The sequence below is a fragment of the Octodon degus genome, unplaced genomic scaffold, assembly GCF_000260255.1.
Source record: "Octodon degus isolate 3935 unplaced genomic scaffold, OctDeg1.0 scaffold00018, whole genome shotgun sequence".
NCBI classification, from domain to species: Eukaryota; Metazoa; Chordata; class Mammalia; order Rodentia; family Octodontidae; genus Octodon; species Octodon degus.
Window position 1 is genome coordinate 20,970,653 of NW_004524594.1, and position 15,903 is coordinate 20,986,555.

Sequence of the window (15,903 nt, forward strand, 5' to 3'; positions counted from 1 at the left end):
CTGATCTGCACACCACGTTTCCACCTGAAGCTCCCCCTCCTCCACAAGCTCTTCTTTCACTATCCTCCTTGGCCCTAAAGGCATTGCACCTACCACCTGTGGCTGATCTCCAACATGAGACATTTCATGTCTACAAACCTGTGTTCCAAGCTGAAATTCTTTAAGGGAGGCATGAGCTTTTCTTGTCTTGTCTTTTATACAACTAGCACGCAGTAGGGACAGAGAAAGCTCTGATATGGCTTCCCACAGGATGGACAGGATGTTTCTTTCTTCTTAAGGATGCTATCTGGAGATAGGGGGTGGTGTCTCCTCCAACTCCTGCCCTACCTCCTAGCACTCTCAGACTTTTGGAGCTGGAAGGGCCCTGACAAAGTTCTGTTTGAGAACCACAGGGGAAGGAGACCTTTCCTCTCCCAGCCACTAGTCACCCGTCTCTGTGCTGTTCCCTGGAGACACCACTCCTGGCTCTTTCTCCCTTCTTCCTTCTCTCCCAAATTCCAGCAGCCCACCTGCCTTGGGGATTTGGCAGAGCAAGGTACAGTCTTTGCTCCGGCCCCCACCCCACCCCAACTAGCAGTTTCTAGCCTGCTGCCTTTGCCCAGACATGGCAAAGGGGCACTGGCAGCTTGGAGATGGAGTTGATTTTCCCCTTGGCAGTGTAGAGAAGGGGAGGGGAGAAGCTTGGCCCCCACTGGGTGAGGGGAGAGGGCAGGATGGCAAGTCTATACAAGAGCTGAGGGAGACTGTGACTTGCCAGCTTGTAGGGTCACTGGATTCAGAAAAAAGCATACTGGGGACCTAAGGAGCAGAGTAAAGCCAACTGTCCTGTTCTTAGCTGCCTGGGTCTGACAGAGCTGCAGCCCTCAGTTCCTGTGAACTCATGTTTGGAGACTCCAAGGTGGACACATGCTGTGGCCAGCAGACCTCAGCTCTACTGCACCCTCCACTCCTCCTCTCCAGTGTCTTCTCTCTGGCTCCTTCAGCTCCAGCCTCCACTCCATGTTCTTATTCACACCCATTTGCCTTTGTGTCTCCTCTTTCCTTCCCTGGTCCCTTCTCCTTCCTCCCTCCTCTTCCTTTTGCTTCCCCTTTCTTCAGCCCCCTCTTCCCCCTTCTCTCCCAGCCCCCTCCTCCTCTCCACATTGGGGCTGCTTTCCCCCTGACTCAGCAAGGTGCTTTATAAGGTGCTGAGGGGCTCAGCCAAATCCAAACCACATTGTCTGTGCAGCCTCTCACCAAGAACAAGCTGCAGGGCTGCACAGCAAGCAGGGCTCAGACTTCTCCCCTTTTCCCTTTCCCTATCCCCTTCCCTTCCTAGCTCCCTCCCTTGGAAAGGGTGGCTGCTAGGAGGACCTCCCAGAGTGGCCTCTGTGCCAGTCACCCATAGGCATCTGGCTTCTTGACCTTGGCATGGGTATCAGAAGATTGTCAGGCTCACAAGGGAAGAATGTCATTGAAACTCCAGAGTCCTGGCTGGTGGGGGTGGGGAGGTGGAGGAGGGAGGCCTGAGCCCTTTTCATAAGGGCCCCTCCAAGGCACTTTTCATCAGAGCTGGCTACCGATGTGCCAGAATGTCCCCTGCCCCCCACCCAGACCAGCTCTCCATTTTCAGCTCATTTTCTCTTTTTTGGAAAAAGAAAAAAAGGAAGAGAAAAAAAGGAGAGAAAGGAAGAAGTGGGGGGGAGTAGAAACAACCCAACAACAAAGTCTGTCCCACTCCAGTGAGGTAATTGAAAACAAACTTCTTCCCCCCCCCCTCAGTTCTCATGTGCAGAAAAGGGAAGAGCTGCCCTGGGAACCCAGCACTGGCCATCACCATGATGTCTACTGTGACCCACAGGCTGGAGAGGTTGTAGTGGTCTGGCACAGTGCCCTCCTTTTCCAGAGCCCGGGCAGGAAAGAGAGACAAGGCCACTCTAGAGGGAGAAGTATCATCTTCTAGGTTTGTCTATCACCACCTTCTTACCTTTCAAACAACAGATAATAAAGCAATTTATTACTGAATGATTTAATTGGTGGAATGTTTGTAGGGTATTCCAGACTTGGGGACCAAATGACTGTCCCTCTAGAAAAATCACAAAATGGGCCTGTCTGCAAGCCCCAGATGACAGCTGCTTCCTCTTCACTCACTTTCCCTGGCAGCCCTTTAGAGAGAGAGGAAGGAGACCCTCCAGGGAGGGTCTAGGCTTATGGGTCCCCTAAGTCTCCACCCAGCAAGTCCCAACCCAGGCCAAAGGGGAGGAAGGAGGGAGAGCACTCCACAGCCAAACCACCCCTACCTCACCACCGGAAAAACCAACAATTCAAAACCCCGAAGGAAGGAGGATGCCAAATGTCTTGATGGGGAAGCATTTCACAAACGGGACTGGATGGGACTCCAGGTCTGTCCATGGCCTCAAATCTTCCCATTCTCGCTGAGTCACCCACACGATGCCTCTGGTGTTGAAACTGGTCCGGTGCCTCCTGCTGATTAATGAATTACAAATCCCCCACCCATGTGCACTCTCCTTGGTCACTGGGAAGAATGGAGAACCTTGTGAACTTGAGGGAGAAGCTGGGCATTGGGCCCTGGTGCCTTCTTCCTCCCCCCAGGGGACATTGTGAGCTGGTTAGTCACCTGCCCCAGCCCCTGGCGCCTCACTTAGCTCTAGCTTTTGGAAATGGGACAAGCAGGGGACAATGGGCAAGGGGGGGGCGGTCAGCCCAGACAAAGGGCAGCAGGAAAAACACCATCACTTGCTCTGAGGCCAGTTCGCTGGCATTTGGGAGAATGTGTCATTGCTTTTACTCAAGGAGGAGGGGGAGTGAAGGTTAGACATGAAACAGAGGTAGGGTGGGCCCAGGGATCCCAAACTAGGCAGAAGTAGGGGGCAGGCGTCCCTAGCTGACACCGAGGGAGAAGCCCATGGATTCCTCATCAAGGGTTGCTCCTGGCCCTGGCTCTGGGGAGTCTGCAGACAGACCGATGCCCTCCCTGCCCCCTCCCCCAAGAGGCCCAGGGTGGTACTGCCACAGCCTCGCCTCACCTCACCCCCCCCCCTCAGTGTTGTAGGAGGGTGAGGAGCCCCAGAAGCCCTCCCTTCCCGCTTCCCCTCTCCTCCCCCCACCCCGGGGAGGGCTGCTACAATTTGTGGTTACAGCTTTACACGTCAGAAAAAAAAAAAAGTTTGCAGAATGTCCCACACCGAAAAAAAAAAAAAAAAATCCGAAACCGAGCGAAAAAAACCTGCAAGTGGGCCTGGCGGATGGGATTATTAAAGCTTCGCCGGAGCCGCGGCTCGCCCTCCCACTCCGCCAGCCTCTGGGAGAGGAGCCGCACCCGGCCAACCCGGCCCCCAGCCCCATGGACCTCCGAGCAGGTAGGAGCCAGGCGTCCGAGGCCCCGGCCACCACCAGCGCCCTGAGATCGGGTTCCCCTCTGCTCCCCACTCCAGGGAACCCATGCCGGGCCCGGCCGAGGAGCAGGGCTCGGGCCGGGGGAGGCACGGCTGGGCGCCCTCGAGAGGGGCCGGGCGGGGACGCGGCATTCCTGGAGTCCGCTGCGTCGGGCCAGGAGTGGCTGGGACTTCGGCGGGAGCTCTGACCGGCCACAGACCTGGGGAAGCAGCAACCTGAGCACCGTGGAGACGGGTCCCGGGAAACTGGCGGACAGAGAGCCCGGCGCAAAAGTCGGGGAAAGCGAGTCCAAGGAGGGGAGCGAAGCTGCTCCGGGAGACGCGGCGCGAGGAAGAGGGTCTCAGAGAGGAAGAGGGAGGGCAAGGCAGGGGGAGCCCTAGCCTGGCCGGGCCGGCGGGGGGCGAAGGGAGGCCGACACCTCAGCCCCCGCCGCTCTCCCTCCCGCCCGCCTTCTCCTCCCGGCGGGCCAGGGAGGGAAGGAGGGCGGGCGAGAGACGAGGAGAGAAGAGGAGGGCGGAGGGCAGAGTGAGCCTGGCTGGGCCGCGGGGCTCGCAGTGGCTCGCTGCGCACGGTGCGGCCGGCCGGAGCCCTCCATGCTGCCCGCGGCCGGGGAGCCGGCGGCAGGTAGGGGCCGGGTGTCGGGGCGGAGGGTGGCAGCAAGCCCCCTGCCCGTCATCCTGGGAGTGATTACTGCGGGGGTTGGGGGACAGCCCGGCCGGACCCAGCAGAAAAAAGTCCGTCACTGGTCAGAGACCGGCGGGTGCCGCTGGCTGCTGCAGCAGTAGCAGCAGCAGCAGCAGCAGCAGCAGCAGCAGATCAGCTTGGCAGCCACGGAGGACAACAAGTTGACATGCGGGAAAGGGCAGTGACTGGCCGAGCCCAGAGCTTCGCACTCTCGGGACCTGGCCCCCGCCCCCACCGGGAAGGGAGCGACCGAGCGGGAGCGGGCGAGGGGCGGGGCCGGGGGCGCCGGGGCCACACAGGGGGAAGGCGCCACTGCAGCCGGGAGGGGTCCAGGAGCCAGAGGTCAAGGCCAAGAGGGAAGGGTGGTGAGTGGCCACCTGGGCCGCTGCATAGTTCCTGGGCCGAGCCCCTTGAAACAAACTTCAAATTCTGCCAGCGTCCCGGCTCTGCTCTCCCTACTTTCCTTTCTGGCAACTGCACAGTGGGCTCCAAGTCCTCCTCTCAGCAGCCTGGTCCCAAAGGACCCCTGTGTCCTCGAGGGGAGGGGCGGGAGGGGACTGCCGTTAGGGGGGGCGTAGCAAAGGGATGTGAGGCTGGAGAATACAGGACACGCCTCTCTCTCCTATCTGACTGGGGGACATCTCTAGGCTTGCACTGCTCCTGATAGACTTCACCCCTTCCCTGAGCACATTATCCCTTTTATGAGACACAGGTTCATATTCTTCTAACAGACCAGATGCGCTCTACCAGCAAACTCAGATTTGGGCTGCCTTGGAGTCAAGGAAAGAAACAGGTAGAGATGGCAGCAACTGTCAACGGGTAGTCCAGAAGGTGTTAAGGCTGACTGGAGCAATGGCTCCCCTTCCTCACCACTCTCCTGCCCCATTCACACCTGTGCATGGCAACCTCTATTCAACCAGCTACTGATACCTGACATTTCACATTCCTCCCCACAATCCCACCTGCCACCTGCCTGTTCACACCCTGGCTCCTGCCACCCTCTCTGGCCTCTTACACACTTTCTTGCACACTCTTAATAACACCACCCTTTTCCAGCTCCCTCACACACTTGCCTGGGATTATTTCCTTTACTTTTTCCCCCTGTCTCTGGCTTCAGATGGGTGCTCAGCTCCCCCTGCCTTCAGTCTCCTCTTCCTGAGCACACCCAGGGCCCTCTTGCGGCACAGTCAGGAACCTTCTTCCTCTATCCAGAGCCAACTCCTGTCTGGGTAACTGACTTCACAGGCTAGGACCTGGCCCACCCTTTGCTTCTTTCCTTGGACCTGGGTTTCTTGTCATTTGGACTGCAAGAGAAGGGCAGGAAGAGGATACTGGAGACAACAGGAGAGCTGGAACCCCATGTTTCAGCTGGAAGGACCTTTAATGCACACAGTGCAGCTTTTCATGCAAGTCATCAGTTGTGTTCATGGCACAGCTCAGTCTCCTGACTTCCATGCCTATATGTTATCCCCACTCAACCTGCTCCTTCTAAGTAGTTTGGGCCAAAAAGGAAAAAGGGACAGGGCAGAAGGTAAAGAAAGAAGAGAGGATGCCAGGTGTGGTAGTGCATGCCTGTAATCCCAACATTCTGGAGGCTGAGGTAGGAGGATTGCCCCAAGTTCAAGGCCAGCCTGGACTTCTTAGCAGGCATGAGATCCTGAGTTTGATTCCAAGTACCCAAACAAGGGGCTGGGGAGATAGCTCAGTGAAATAAGTGCTTGCCTGGCAAGGGGAAGGTCCTGAGTCGATCTCTGGTACCACCAAAAAAAAAAAAAAAAAAAGCCAAGTACCCAAACAAACAAAAAACAAAAACAAAACCCAAAAATCAAATTGACCAAAAATTAAAACAGGCAGCAAGACCCTGTCTCAAAAAACATAACAGAACAAGAACAAGAACGAGAGGGCATCCAGAGCAGACAGTGGAAAAGGTGAGGGTTTTTTTTGGTACCAGGGATTGAACTCAGGACCTTGTGCTTGCCAGGCAGAGTGGCTATCTCTCTGGCCCAAAGCTACATTTTTATGGGCCTTTCCCTGGGCAAACAGGAGATAGCTGTAGTACACTGTCCTGCAATCCTAATGCCTGGACCTTATACCATTAATGTACACACCACCTATTAGGTCACTCCATCTCAAGTTTCTCTCAAAAGACCCCTCCAATGTCACCTACACGTGGTCATGTTCTGGCTTGAGAGCTGGGCCTTCGGCTTCCTATAATTAGCCCAGCCTTGGGCCATTGCTGGAACTCCGCAGGGCCTCCCTGGCCTCAACATTTAGGGATTACAGCTTATTCCCCAGTCCCAGGTGCAGAGTCTCTACCCCAGCCACTCTGGACATCTGTGCTGCGGAGCTCCAACATCCTCACTAAGTGTAGTCAGCCTGCAGGAAGGCTAAGGACTAAGGCAGCTGGCTAAAGATGTGCACATGGGTATGCCTGCCTGTGCAGCATGTTAGGGTGCTGCACTTGCATGGGCTAAGACTGTTTGTGTGTTTGTTTGTGTGTGTGTGTGTGTGTGTGTGTGTGTGTGTGTGTGTGTGTGTGTGTGTGTCTGTATGTTCATGAGGGGGGCTTCGGTTCTCAGGACCCAGGGATCTGGATAGAATTAGGGGCTGGCCCTGATGGGGGCCAGGATTGGGAAGGGGGCTGCAGCAGGAAACGTGAGCTGCACTCATTAGCTTCTCACGTGCTCAGCTGGATTTATAAACACAAGGAGTAGACGGGATGTAAACAATCAGTGGGCAGCAGCCAGAGGCAGAGCTGGGGCTGGGGGCCAGGACTGGGGGAGGGGCCCCAAGACATGGCCCCATGGCATGTCCACCTGCACACCACAAGGCAGAGAGGAGAATGGATGAGGGCTCTAGGAAACCCAATGCACACTCCTGCCTAAAGTCAAGGGGACCCCAGAGCTACTGTGGGCTCTGGTATTCACTAAATTCAGGTGTTCTCTGCCCCAAGCAGCTTTCAGCTTTGCTGCCTGAGACATGGGCACATCTTATCCAACAAGGAAACTGTTACAGTAAAGGGCAGAACCCTGTCCTTCCACTTACCCTTTCTCCTCCCCTGCCTCCTCTCCTTGTGATTCCTGAGATTCCCTGCCTCTTTCTGTTTCTCTCTCAGCCAGTCAGCTCCTTCTACTTTTTCTCTTCTGCTCCCCCAACCCCAGCCTGCAGTGACATAGTTACCTCAGAACTGAAATATTCCTGGAAACACCGGCCTTGTCTGGTTAATTTCATGAGCCTTTTTTTTTTTTTTTGCCCAGATGACATAGCTCTTATTTATTCAAAGGCCTCTGGCCCTGCTGTCCCTATATAGGGAGCAAGTCCCTGGGATGTCCCACAGGACCCAGGAGGGTAAGGGGAAACAGGGGCAGCACTGGACTCCCAACCATACTTCCTTGCCATGGGGCAGACAGAGCACAGTTCGAAGACTCTGGGTGACAAAACTCTGTGGACCAAGGGAGGGTGCAGAAGCTAGTCCCATCTCTGATTCCTGTTTCAATGAGACCTTGGCTTTGCTCCTAACTTTGAGCAAGGACAGATTCCATCCTGAAAGCCACCTGAAAGCTGGAAGGGCTACTGCTGCCTTCAGCAGGTTTCCAATCTCTAAAACTGAGGCTCCTGGAGGACACTCAGCTTGATCTCAAGCTGAGGACAGCCCACGCTTCATGCAGAGGAAGAGGGTATGAAATTGTCTTTGGACATGTGGTTTGGGGAATGGAAAAGGACTCAAAGTCAGGCAGGAACAGGCAATGAAAAGGAAGACTGAGGAAGAAGCTTTCAGGAGGAATGACACAGGCTACAAGTGGCAGACAACAAAGTGAAACCTGTTTTCCTAGGGAGTAGAGTGCCCAACCTTGCTCCCTGTACTATACACACACCCTCAAACCATAAGCCCTTCACCCGGAGCAGCAGGGTCCCCAAGCCAGTGGCACCCCCGACTCCTATACTCCATCAGGAAATCCAAGCAGTCAGGTATCTGATAAGTCACTGACTAGCTGAGCCACCAAAAAAAACCCCACCTGCCCTCTGTAAAGACTCTTTTAGACTACTTAGGATGGTAACCTTCTCTAAAGCTCTAAAGACAACTCCAAGCCCTATCCTGACTATAAGTATAGACAAATTATTAAACCTATTCAACTTTTTTTTTTTTTTTTTGTCTTTGTGAGACAGGGTCTCACTATGCACCTCAAGCTGGCTTTGAGCTCACTTTGTAGCTCAGGCTGGCCTTCAGTTTGCAATGATCCTCCTGCCTCAGCTGCCTGAGTGCTGGGATTACAGGTGTGTACCACCACACCCAGACTTAAACCTAGTCAAGGGGGCCAGGGAGATGGCTCAGTGGAATAAGCGCTTCCCTGGCAAGCACAAGGGCCCGAGTTCAATCCCCAGTTCCAGGAAGAAAAAAAAATCTAGTCAACTTATTTCTATTTAGAAAAATTGGGAGGGCTGGCCAAATAGCTCAGCAGATTAAAATACCTGCAAGCAGGCACAGGGGCCAGGGGTTGGATCCCTAGACTTGCCATGCTGGCCCTGCCCCATGGGGCGTGATGAAATGGTAATTGAGACTGGGCGTGGTGGCACATGCCTGTAATCCCAACTCTTGGGAGGCTGTAAACAGGTGGATCACTATGAGTCCAATCTACTAGTGAGACCCTGAATGCCCTGTAGACCCCTTCCTTAAAAAACAAAATACAAAATCAAAAGAAAAATTGAGAAGTATAAAATATAAACTAGGGTCAGGGAGATGGCTAAGTAGAATAAGAGCTTGCCTGGCAAGCGCAAAGGGCTGAGTTCAATCCCCAGTTCCACAAAAATAAAATAAAATAAAATAAAATTATAATATATATATATATATATATATATATTTTTTTTTTAAAAGAAAGAAGCCACTTGACCTCATACCTACCCAAGCTTAAACCCCAAAGTAGCCCTATTCTTTATGACATGTCAAGCATCACCCCATCTAACATCTAAATCAACAAATTTATAAACCTTAATCCTAGCTAACCATTGGCTTGCCCAAATGTAACCACATCCCCCTGGTGGACTCAAACCTCAACCACACTCAGTCAACCAAATCCCAAGTCTAAACTAGTCTGAAATATTAAAGTAACCTAGTCCTTAAACCTAATCTAGCCCAACTCAATTATATCCCTGTCTGATCCGATCCGATCCGATCTGATCCGATCCTATCCTGTCCTATCCGTGCATTAAATTTTGACCTTGAACCTCACCTAAAAGCCAAGAAGCTTATTTCCCACTTGCCTGTGGCCCTTCTGATAGCATAGACCCCTGGCTTCTGGACATTCTAGGATATCCTAATCCTTTAATGTCTTCAGCTGACAAGCCCAATTTATAAAATGCATCTCTCTCTGTTTTGTGTCCCCCTACATTGCCCCAGATGAGAATGTTGCAGATCTGCACAGTCACTAGTCCCTGAAGGGAACAGTAAATCTTCAGTACACTTTATCCTATACTTCCCACACCTAAGAACCATGTTCTAGAATACACCCTCAGGACTCCATAAGTCAGCCCCATGTGTGTCCTGCAGCCCTGGCGGTCCAGCCCTACTCCTGCCTTCTCATGCCTCCCACAGGACTGGGTGTTCAGCTTGCCAACACTGACGTGCTATTTCCCACCTCTTGGTTCCCATCAAGCTGTAAGGGGTCTGGGAGCCTGGGAGAGGAGCTAGGGTGCACCTGGAACCCAGAGTGCTGATCTATACTCCCTGAGTCTAGCCTGCCTTTCTACATGTACACACACACACACACACACACACACACACACACACACAGAATTACACACATACTGAAGACTCATCTGACACAGATGTACTCTTAAATACCTACAGATAGATATACAAATGCTGAGTCCTTCTACACACACACACACACACACACACTCATCCTCTCCCTCTCTCTCTCTCTGGCCAGGAGCATTTTTTCTCCATCTTCTCTGCCTCCCATCTGGTGTCTAACCCTACCCCCCTCCCCTGGCCAGGAATGGGGACAGACACCTGAGGGGCTGCCAGCTGCTTTCCCAGTTGGGCCTGATCCCACCCTCATGCTTCTTGCTCATCCTGTCCACAGGGGACTCGTGGGGGATGTTAGCTTGCCTGTGCACGGTGCTCTGGCACCTCCCTGCAGTGCCAGCTCTCAATCGCACAGGGGACCCAGGGCCTGGCCCCTCCATCCAGAAAACTTATGACCTCACCCGCTACCTGGAGCACCAACTCCGCAGCTTGGCTGGGACCTATGTGAGTATCCAGCTTAGGAGTCTGGGCATTGGGCAGAGTGAGCAAAGGATTTGGGGGAAGACAGAGCTAATAGTAGAAGGGTCCTGGTGAATGATGGGGTGGTGAGGAGGGCCCTTTGGCTCCAGGCAGTCTCCCTGTCTCGCCCATCTCCTGCCCTTCCCTCTTAGTTGCCCCCCCCCCACTCCCCATCCCTGGCCCCAGGACTAGGCATGTGGGCAGGCCTCGCACCCGCCTTGGCCCATTGCCCCACTGGCTGCCAGCCCAGCCGCCTGCCTCCCCCTGGGGGCTGGGGAAGTCTCTTCTGTTTACACCGTGTTGTGGTGTCTCTTGCACGGGCGGGGCTGGGTGGGGATGGAGGGGCCCCACCTCCTATGCCTGTGTTCCAGCTCGCCTCTGCCCCCAGACCTGGGGCCCTGCTGCTTTGGACCCATGGGCCTCTCCGTCTGCTTCTCCCATCCTAGCCAGGCCTCTTAGGGGGGTCATGGGGGAAAGGGGCTGCAGAGAACTCAGGCCACTAGTGGTAGGGGGCTCAGGGTATGGAGGGTGGTTATGCCATAGGATTTGAGGGTGGTCTAGAGATGTTCAGGGAGCCCAGAAGAGAAGGAAGAAGGGTCAGAGGAGCCTAGGACCATGGGGAACCAGCCCCCTCTTCCCGTGTTCCTCTTCCACATCCCAGACCCTACTCTGGAGCCAGGGAAGGAAAAGGGAGGAGGGTGGCGGGGGAGCTGGCTCCAGCCCCAGGATACACCGAGGAAATTAGTTTGTCTCTGTGCTTGTCAGCGTGTGAACCTCCCCCTGGGCCCTTGCCTATCCCAAGCCTCGCCCCTCTTTTCTCTTTCCATCCCAGTTACACATCTCTCACATCCCTTTCCCTGGGCCCCTGGCCATTCCCCCGAGGGTTGGCAAGGGCCTTGCCCTTTTCCCTATGCTATACTATACTGTCTCCATACTCCTCTTTCTGCCCTCTCATGAGCCTGCCTCAGTTCCTTCTGCAGTCCTTCATAGGACTGACCCACCTTGGGGTACTAATGAGTACCCTTCTGTTCCCTGTCCCTTAGGTAGAGGAACCAGGCATGTCAAAGAGGAGCTCTAATGCCAATGGCCCCTCTGCCTGTGACACTGACTTTTCCTCTCTCTGGTTTCCCTGTGCAGAAAACCTTTGCTTCACTCTGCTTCCCCCTTTAATTCCCGACCCTTTTTCTCTCCTGGCTTCCCCTGCCAAATTTCTCAAAGGAGTGGTCTACACCCTCTGCCTCCACTTCCTCTCCACCCACTCACTCCTTAACCCCCTGCAATCTGGCTTCCAGGCCATAGCAATGGTTCTTTCCCAGGTCGTCAGGCATCTCCTCACCAAACCCGACAGCATTTCTAAGCCTCCTTCTCCTTGCTGTTTTGCAGCCGCACTGTGGAGCACTGCTGCCTTCTTGAACTCCTCTTCCTTGGCCTCTGCACTCTCCTGGGCCACCTTCTACCTCTCCAGCCTGGCCTCCTGGCTCCTCGTGACTCTTCTTCTTCTCTCTGCCCTGTGGTGGGCACTCGCCCAAGGCTTGCCCACTCAGCCAGTCATCACATCCTTCCTCAGTGGCTCCTGCGTGGTTTTCTCTTTCTACACTTCTCCATAGGAAAGCTCATCACCCTCACTGCTTCAACTGTCACCTCCATGCAAATGGCATCCTTGTTGGAAAAACTTAGGGGAGACCCACAAACAGAGGCCTAGTGTGAAAACAGGGCCAGTGTCAGGGGACGTGTGAAATAGAAGCTCTGGGAGCAGGTATATTCCTAGCAGTACACTGCTGCTTTGCCCTCCTCCTTCCCCATCGCCCTCTCCTTTTCACAGCTGAACTACCTGGGGCCTCCTTTCAACGAGCCTGACTTCAATCCACCTCGGCTGGGGGCAGAGACTCTGCCCAGGGCCACTGTCAACTTGGAAGTATGGCGAAGCCTCAATGACAAACTGCGGTTGACCCAAAACTATGAGGCCTATAGCCACCTCTTGTGTTACTTGCGTGGCCTCAACCGTCAGGCTGCCACGGCAGAGCTGCGCCGCAGCCTGGCCCACTTCTGTACCAGCCTCCAGGGCCTCCTGGGAAGCATCGCAGGAGTCATGGCAGCTCTGGGCTACCCGCTGCCCCAGCCTCTGCCAGGAACTGAGCCCATTTGGTCCCCTGGCCCTGCCCCCAGTGACTTCCTCCAGAAGATGGATGACTTCTGGCTGCTGAAGGAGCTGCAGACCTGGCTGTGGCGCTCAGCCAAGGACTTCAACCGGCTTAAGAAGAAAATGCAGCCTCCAGCAGCTGCGGTCACCCTACACCTGGAGGCCCATGGCTTCTGATCTCTGACCTTTACTATATCCTCTTTTCCCCCTCAAGTCCTGCTCCCACTCTGGGAGGGAGAAACCTGTACACCAATACTTGTTGAGCCAGGAGACAGACGGGAGCCCTGTCCCTCCCTGGCCTTGGACAGGGGTGTCGTATGATAAGCCTCATCTCTTGCCCAGCTCCCAGAGTCCTATGGGTTTGGAGGAGAGGTGCATAAGTGATGTCCTGTTTTCACAGAAGTAACGCTCAAGCGAGTGGGATGGCTCTCACCACCTCCTGCTTCCTGCTTACCACCTCCAGTACCCACCCAGCCCCTCCTGCAACACTTCTAGAAGCATACATGAAAGGCAAGAGCAGGGGGCCACCATAGCACATGCCTTTCTGAGATGAAGCCCTTTGGCTATCCTCACTTCCCTTGATGGGTGTTGCTCTCATACCCCAATACCTATATATCCAGTTCAGGAAACAAACATGGCAATGACTCTAAACAAGAGATGGGAAAAAACTGGAAGGGGTGGCCTGCACTGGAGATGGCCTAGAAGCCAGAAGAGGCTATACTGACAGAGGGACAGGGACAGACAAGACCCAGCAGTCACCAAGGCGTCAGTGGCACAGGTGGCAAGGGAAAAAAAAGCCACATTGTGCATAAGGACCTTGCCTTGAATTTTCTTGCCGGCATCAAAGTGCCTCCTATTTACCACCTCTCCCAGGGTATCTGTGGTTGCCCAGGCTGGGGAAGGTAGCCACAGCTGAACCCACAGCCACAGCCACGGGTTTCCTGAAAGTTTACATTGCAGTAGCATAGTGGGGTGTAGGGGGCAGCTCTCCCAGGCTCTGCTCCCCCAGCCCCACCCACTCATGACTCTTAAGTTTGTTGTATTAATATTTATTTATTTGGAAATGTTATTTATTAGATGATATTTATTGCAGAATTTCTATTCTTGTATTAACAAATAAAATGCTTGCCCCAGAATTTCATTTCTTTGACTTCCTGACTGCCTGGGGCACATAGCAGTGATCCCAGCCTTGCAGTGCCCTTGCCCCAGAGGAGGTGCAGGTGCACAGGGCTTGAGGAAGCAGCTCTCTTCTTCAGCCTGAGGCACTGGGTAATCTAGGGCATGTCCACTCCTGCTATCAACTGCACTATGTCTTCACCATCCCAGACAGCTCTCTATCCCCTGTTCTTCTGCTTTTGGCCTTTCTTCTTACCTTTTTTTTTGGTGGTGGTACTAGGGATTGAACTTGGGACATCACACTTTGGCCTTTCTTCTTTATCTGCAACACTTCCAAAAGCACAGATGAAAGGCAAGGGCAAGGGGGCCACCACAGCAGGTGTCTTTCTGAGATGAAGCGTATTTAGGGGGAAGAGAACACCTTCTGGACTACAAGAGAATGTGATAGACGCTATTTTGAGGGGTGACCTAAACTCAAATCTAGTTCCATAGTCCACTTAGCTGAGTTACTTTGGACAAGTTAAAGCTTCCTAGTCATCTATTCTCCATCTGCAAAATGAGAATAATTAAATAGAAGATTTCTGGAAAAGGTAACAGAGGGCCAGGGAGATAGCTCAGCAGCATAAGTGCCTTCCTGGCAAGTGCAAGGTCCTGAGTTTGATCATTGGTACAAAAAAAAAAAAAAAAAAGGAAAAAAAGAAAAGGTACAAAATCAATAAAGGTTAAGATGTTTGGGGCAGCTGTGCCCCCAAAAAATATGCTTGGAGTAGTATCAGTGATTATAATTATAGTTTATTTGGGACATGTCCTTCTGTTATGCCACTAAGTAAATTAATGAGTTAACTGCTCCCAGGTAACACATGGATGTTTTATAAGGACCTCCTAAAATAAGGCCTTAAGCAAGAAAACCAATAGTAATGTCATTCAGGTGACAAACTTTATAAACGGCTTAATTACCTGCCTATCACTAACTGATATATGAAAGCCAAAAGAAGTCAGAGATCTGGGCTGGGGAGATGGCTCAGCAGAATAAGTGCTTCCCTAGCTGGCAAGCTCAAGGGTCTGAGTTTAGTCCCTGGTTCTGCAAAAAAAAAAAAAAAAAAAAGTCAGAAACCTAAATTCTTTTTTTTTTTCTTTTTGTGGAACTGGGGATTGAACTCAAGCCCTTGCGCTTGCCAGGCAAGCGCTTATTCTGCTGAGCTATCTCCCTAGCCCCCAGAGACCTAAATTGGCTCCTGCTCTTATGGAACTTGCAATCTACTTTGGAAGAAGAGCTTTCCTGAAATAAAGTTCAAAAGTATGCAATGCAGAGGAGGAGGTACTCAAAAGTACATGAACCACTAGAAAATTCACAAGTACAAGAGCTACTGGCCTGTTTATGGGCTAGCCAGTCTCTGTGGAATGTCCTGGTGTCATTTGGCCCAAGTGGAACATGCACCACCCGTACAGACACCTACAAGCCCTGCACCCAGCCTACAAAGACAGAAATGAGAAAGCATCTGAGCTGCTTCCATATGTGGACAAAATGTGTAATGGTCTGGTCTATGTAAAACACTAAGCTGTAGGGAAAGAGATGGTGGTCCTGCCATTATGGAGTGTACATATACCACTTGGGGTAGAATTCTTGGGGACAGACTCTAACTGTTCTTTTCTATCCCAATGTCTAACTCAGGCTCCTGTCTAAAGGTGTTTCAGGGTTGGGGATGTGGCTCGGTAGTAGAGTTCTTGCCTTGCATGCACAAGGCCCTGAGTTTAATCCCGAGCCCCACAGATAAAAGGAAATGAAATAAAAGTGTTCCAAACTAGGTGTGGTGGCACATGCCTGTAATCCCAGAGCTCAGGAGACTAAGGTAAGATTGCCAAGAGTTTAAGGCCAGCATGGGTACATAGTGAATTTAAGACCAGCTTGAACTATACAGTGAGACCTGTTTCAACCCTACCCTCAAAATAAAAAAAAATAAAGGTGATCCATTAGTGTGTGAACCAAAATAATCTAGAAAAGGGAACAAGAGCTGGCTATGGTGGCACATGCCTATAATCCCAACTACTCTGAAGGCTGAGGCAGAAGGACTGAAAGCTGAAGACCAACCTGGGGAATTTGGGGAGATGGGTCTCAAAAAAAAAAAGGGAGTGGTAAAGGGTCAGCCAATTAGCTCAGCGGATTAAAGCACCTGCAAGCAGGGGCTGGGGGTTCAATCCCCTGGGGCCTGCTGTGCCAGCCTCTCCCTGGGGGTACTGAGGCAGCAATTGAGACTGGGTGTGGCAGTGTGTGTGTACCTGTAATCCCAGTACTTGGGAGGCC

General features: G+C 52.8%; 1 protein-coding gene across 1 annotated transcript; it reads left to right on the plus strand.

Moving 5' to 3' along the window:
* Positions 1–3,094: 3,094 nt before the first annotated feature.
* Clcf1 (cardiotrophin like cytokine factor 1) lies at positions 3,095–13,574 on the plus strand. The gene is made up of 3 exons (XM_004627158.2): positions 3,095–3,359; positions 10,164–10,330; positions 12,168–13,574. Exons 1-3 carry the CDS (start codon positions 3,344–3,346, stop codon positions 12,660–12,662), a joined length of 678 nt encoding a protein of 225 aa, XP_004627215.1. The 5' UTR covers positions 3,095–3,343; the 3' UTR covers positions 12,663–13,574.
* Positions 13,575–15,903: the final 2,329 nt, after the last annotated feature.

Bases quoted from the DNA above. Each gene is read 5' to 3' on its own strand.
- Clcf1 (XM_004627158.2), top strand. The intron at 10,331-12,167 runs GTGAGTATCCAG...TCCTTTTCACAG, and splicing joins GCAGCTTGGCTGGGACCTAT to CTGAACTACCTGGGGCCTCC.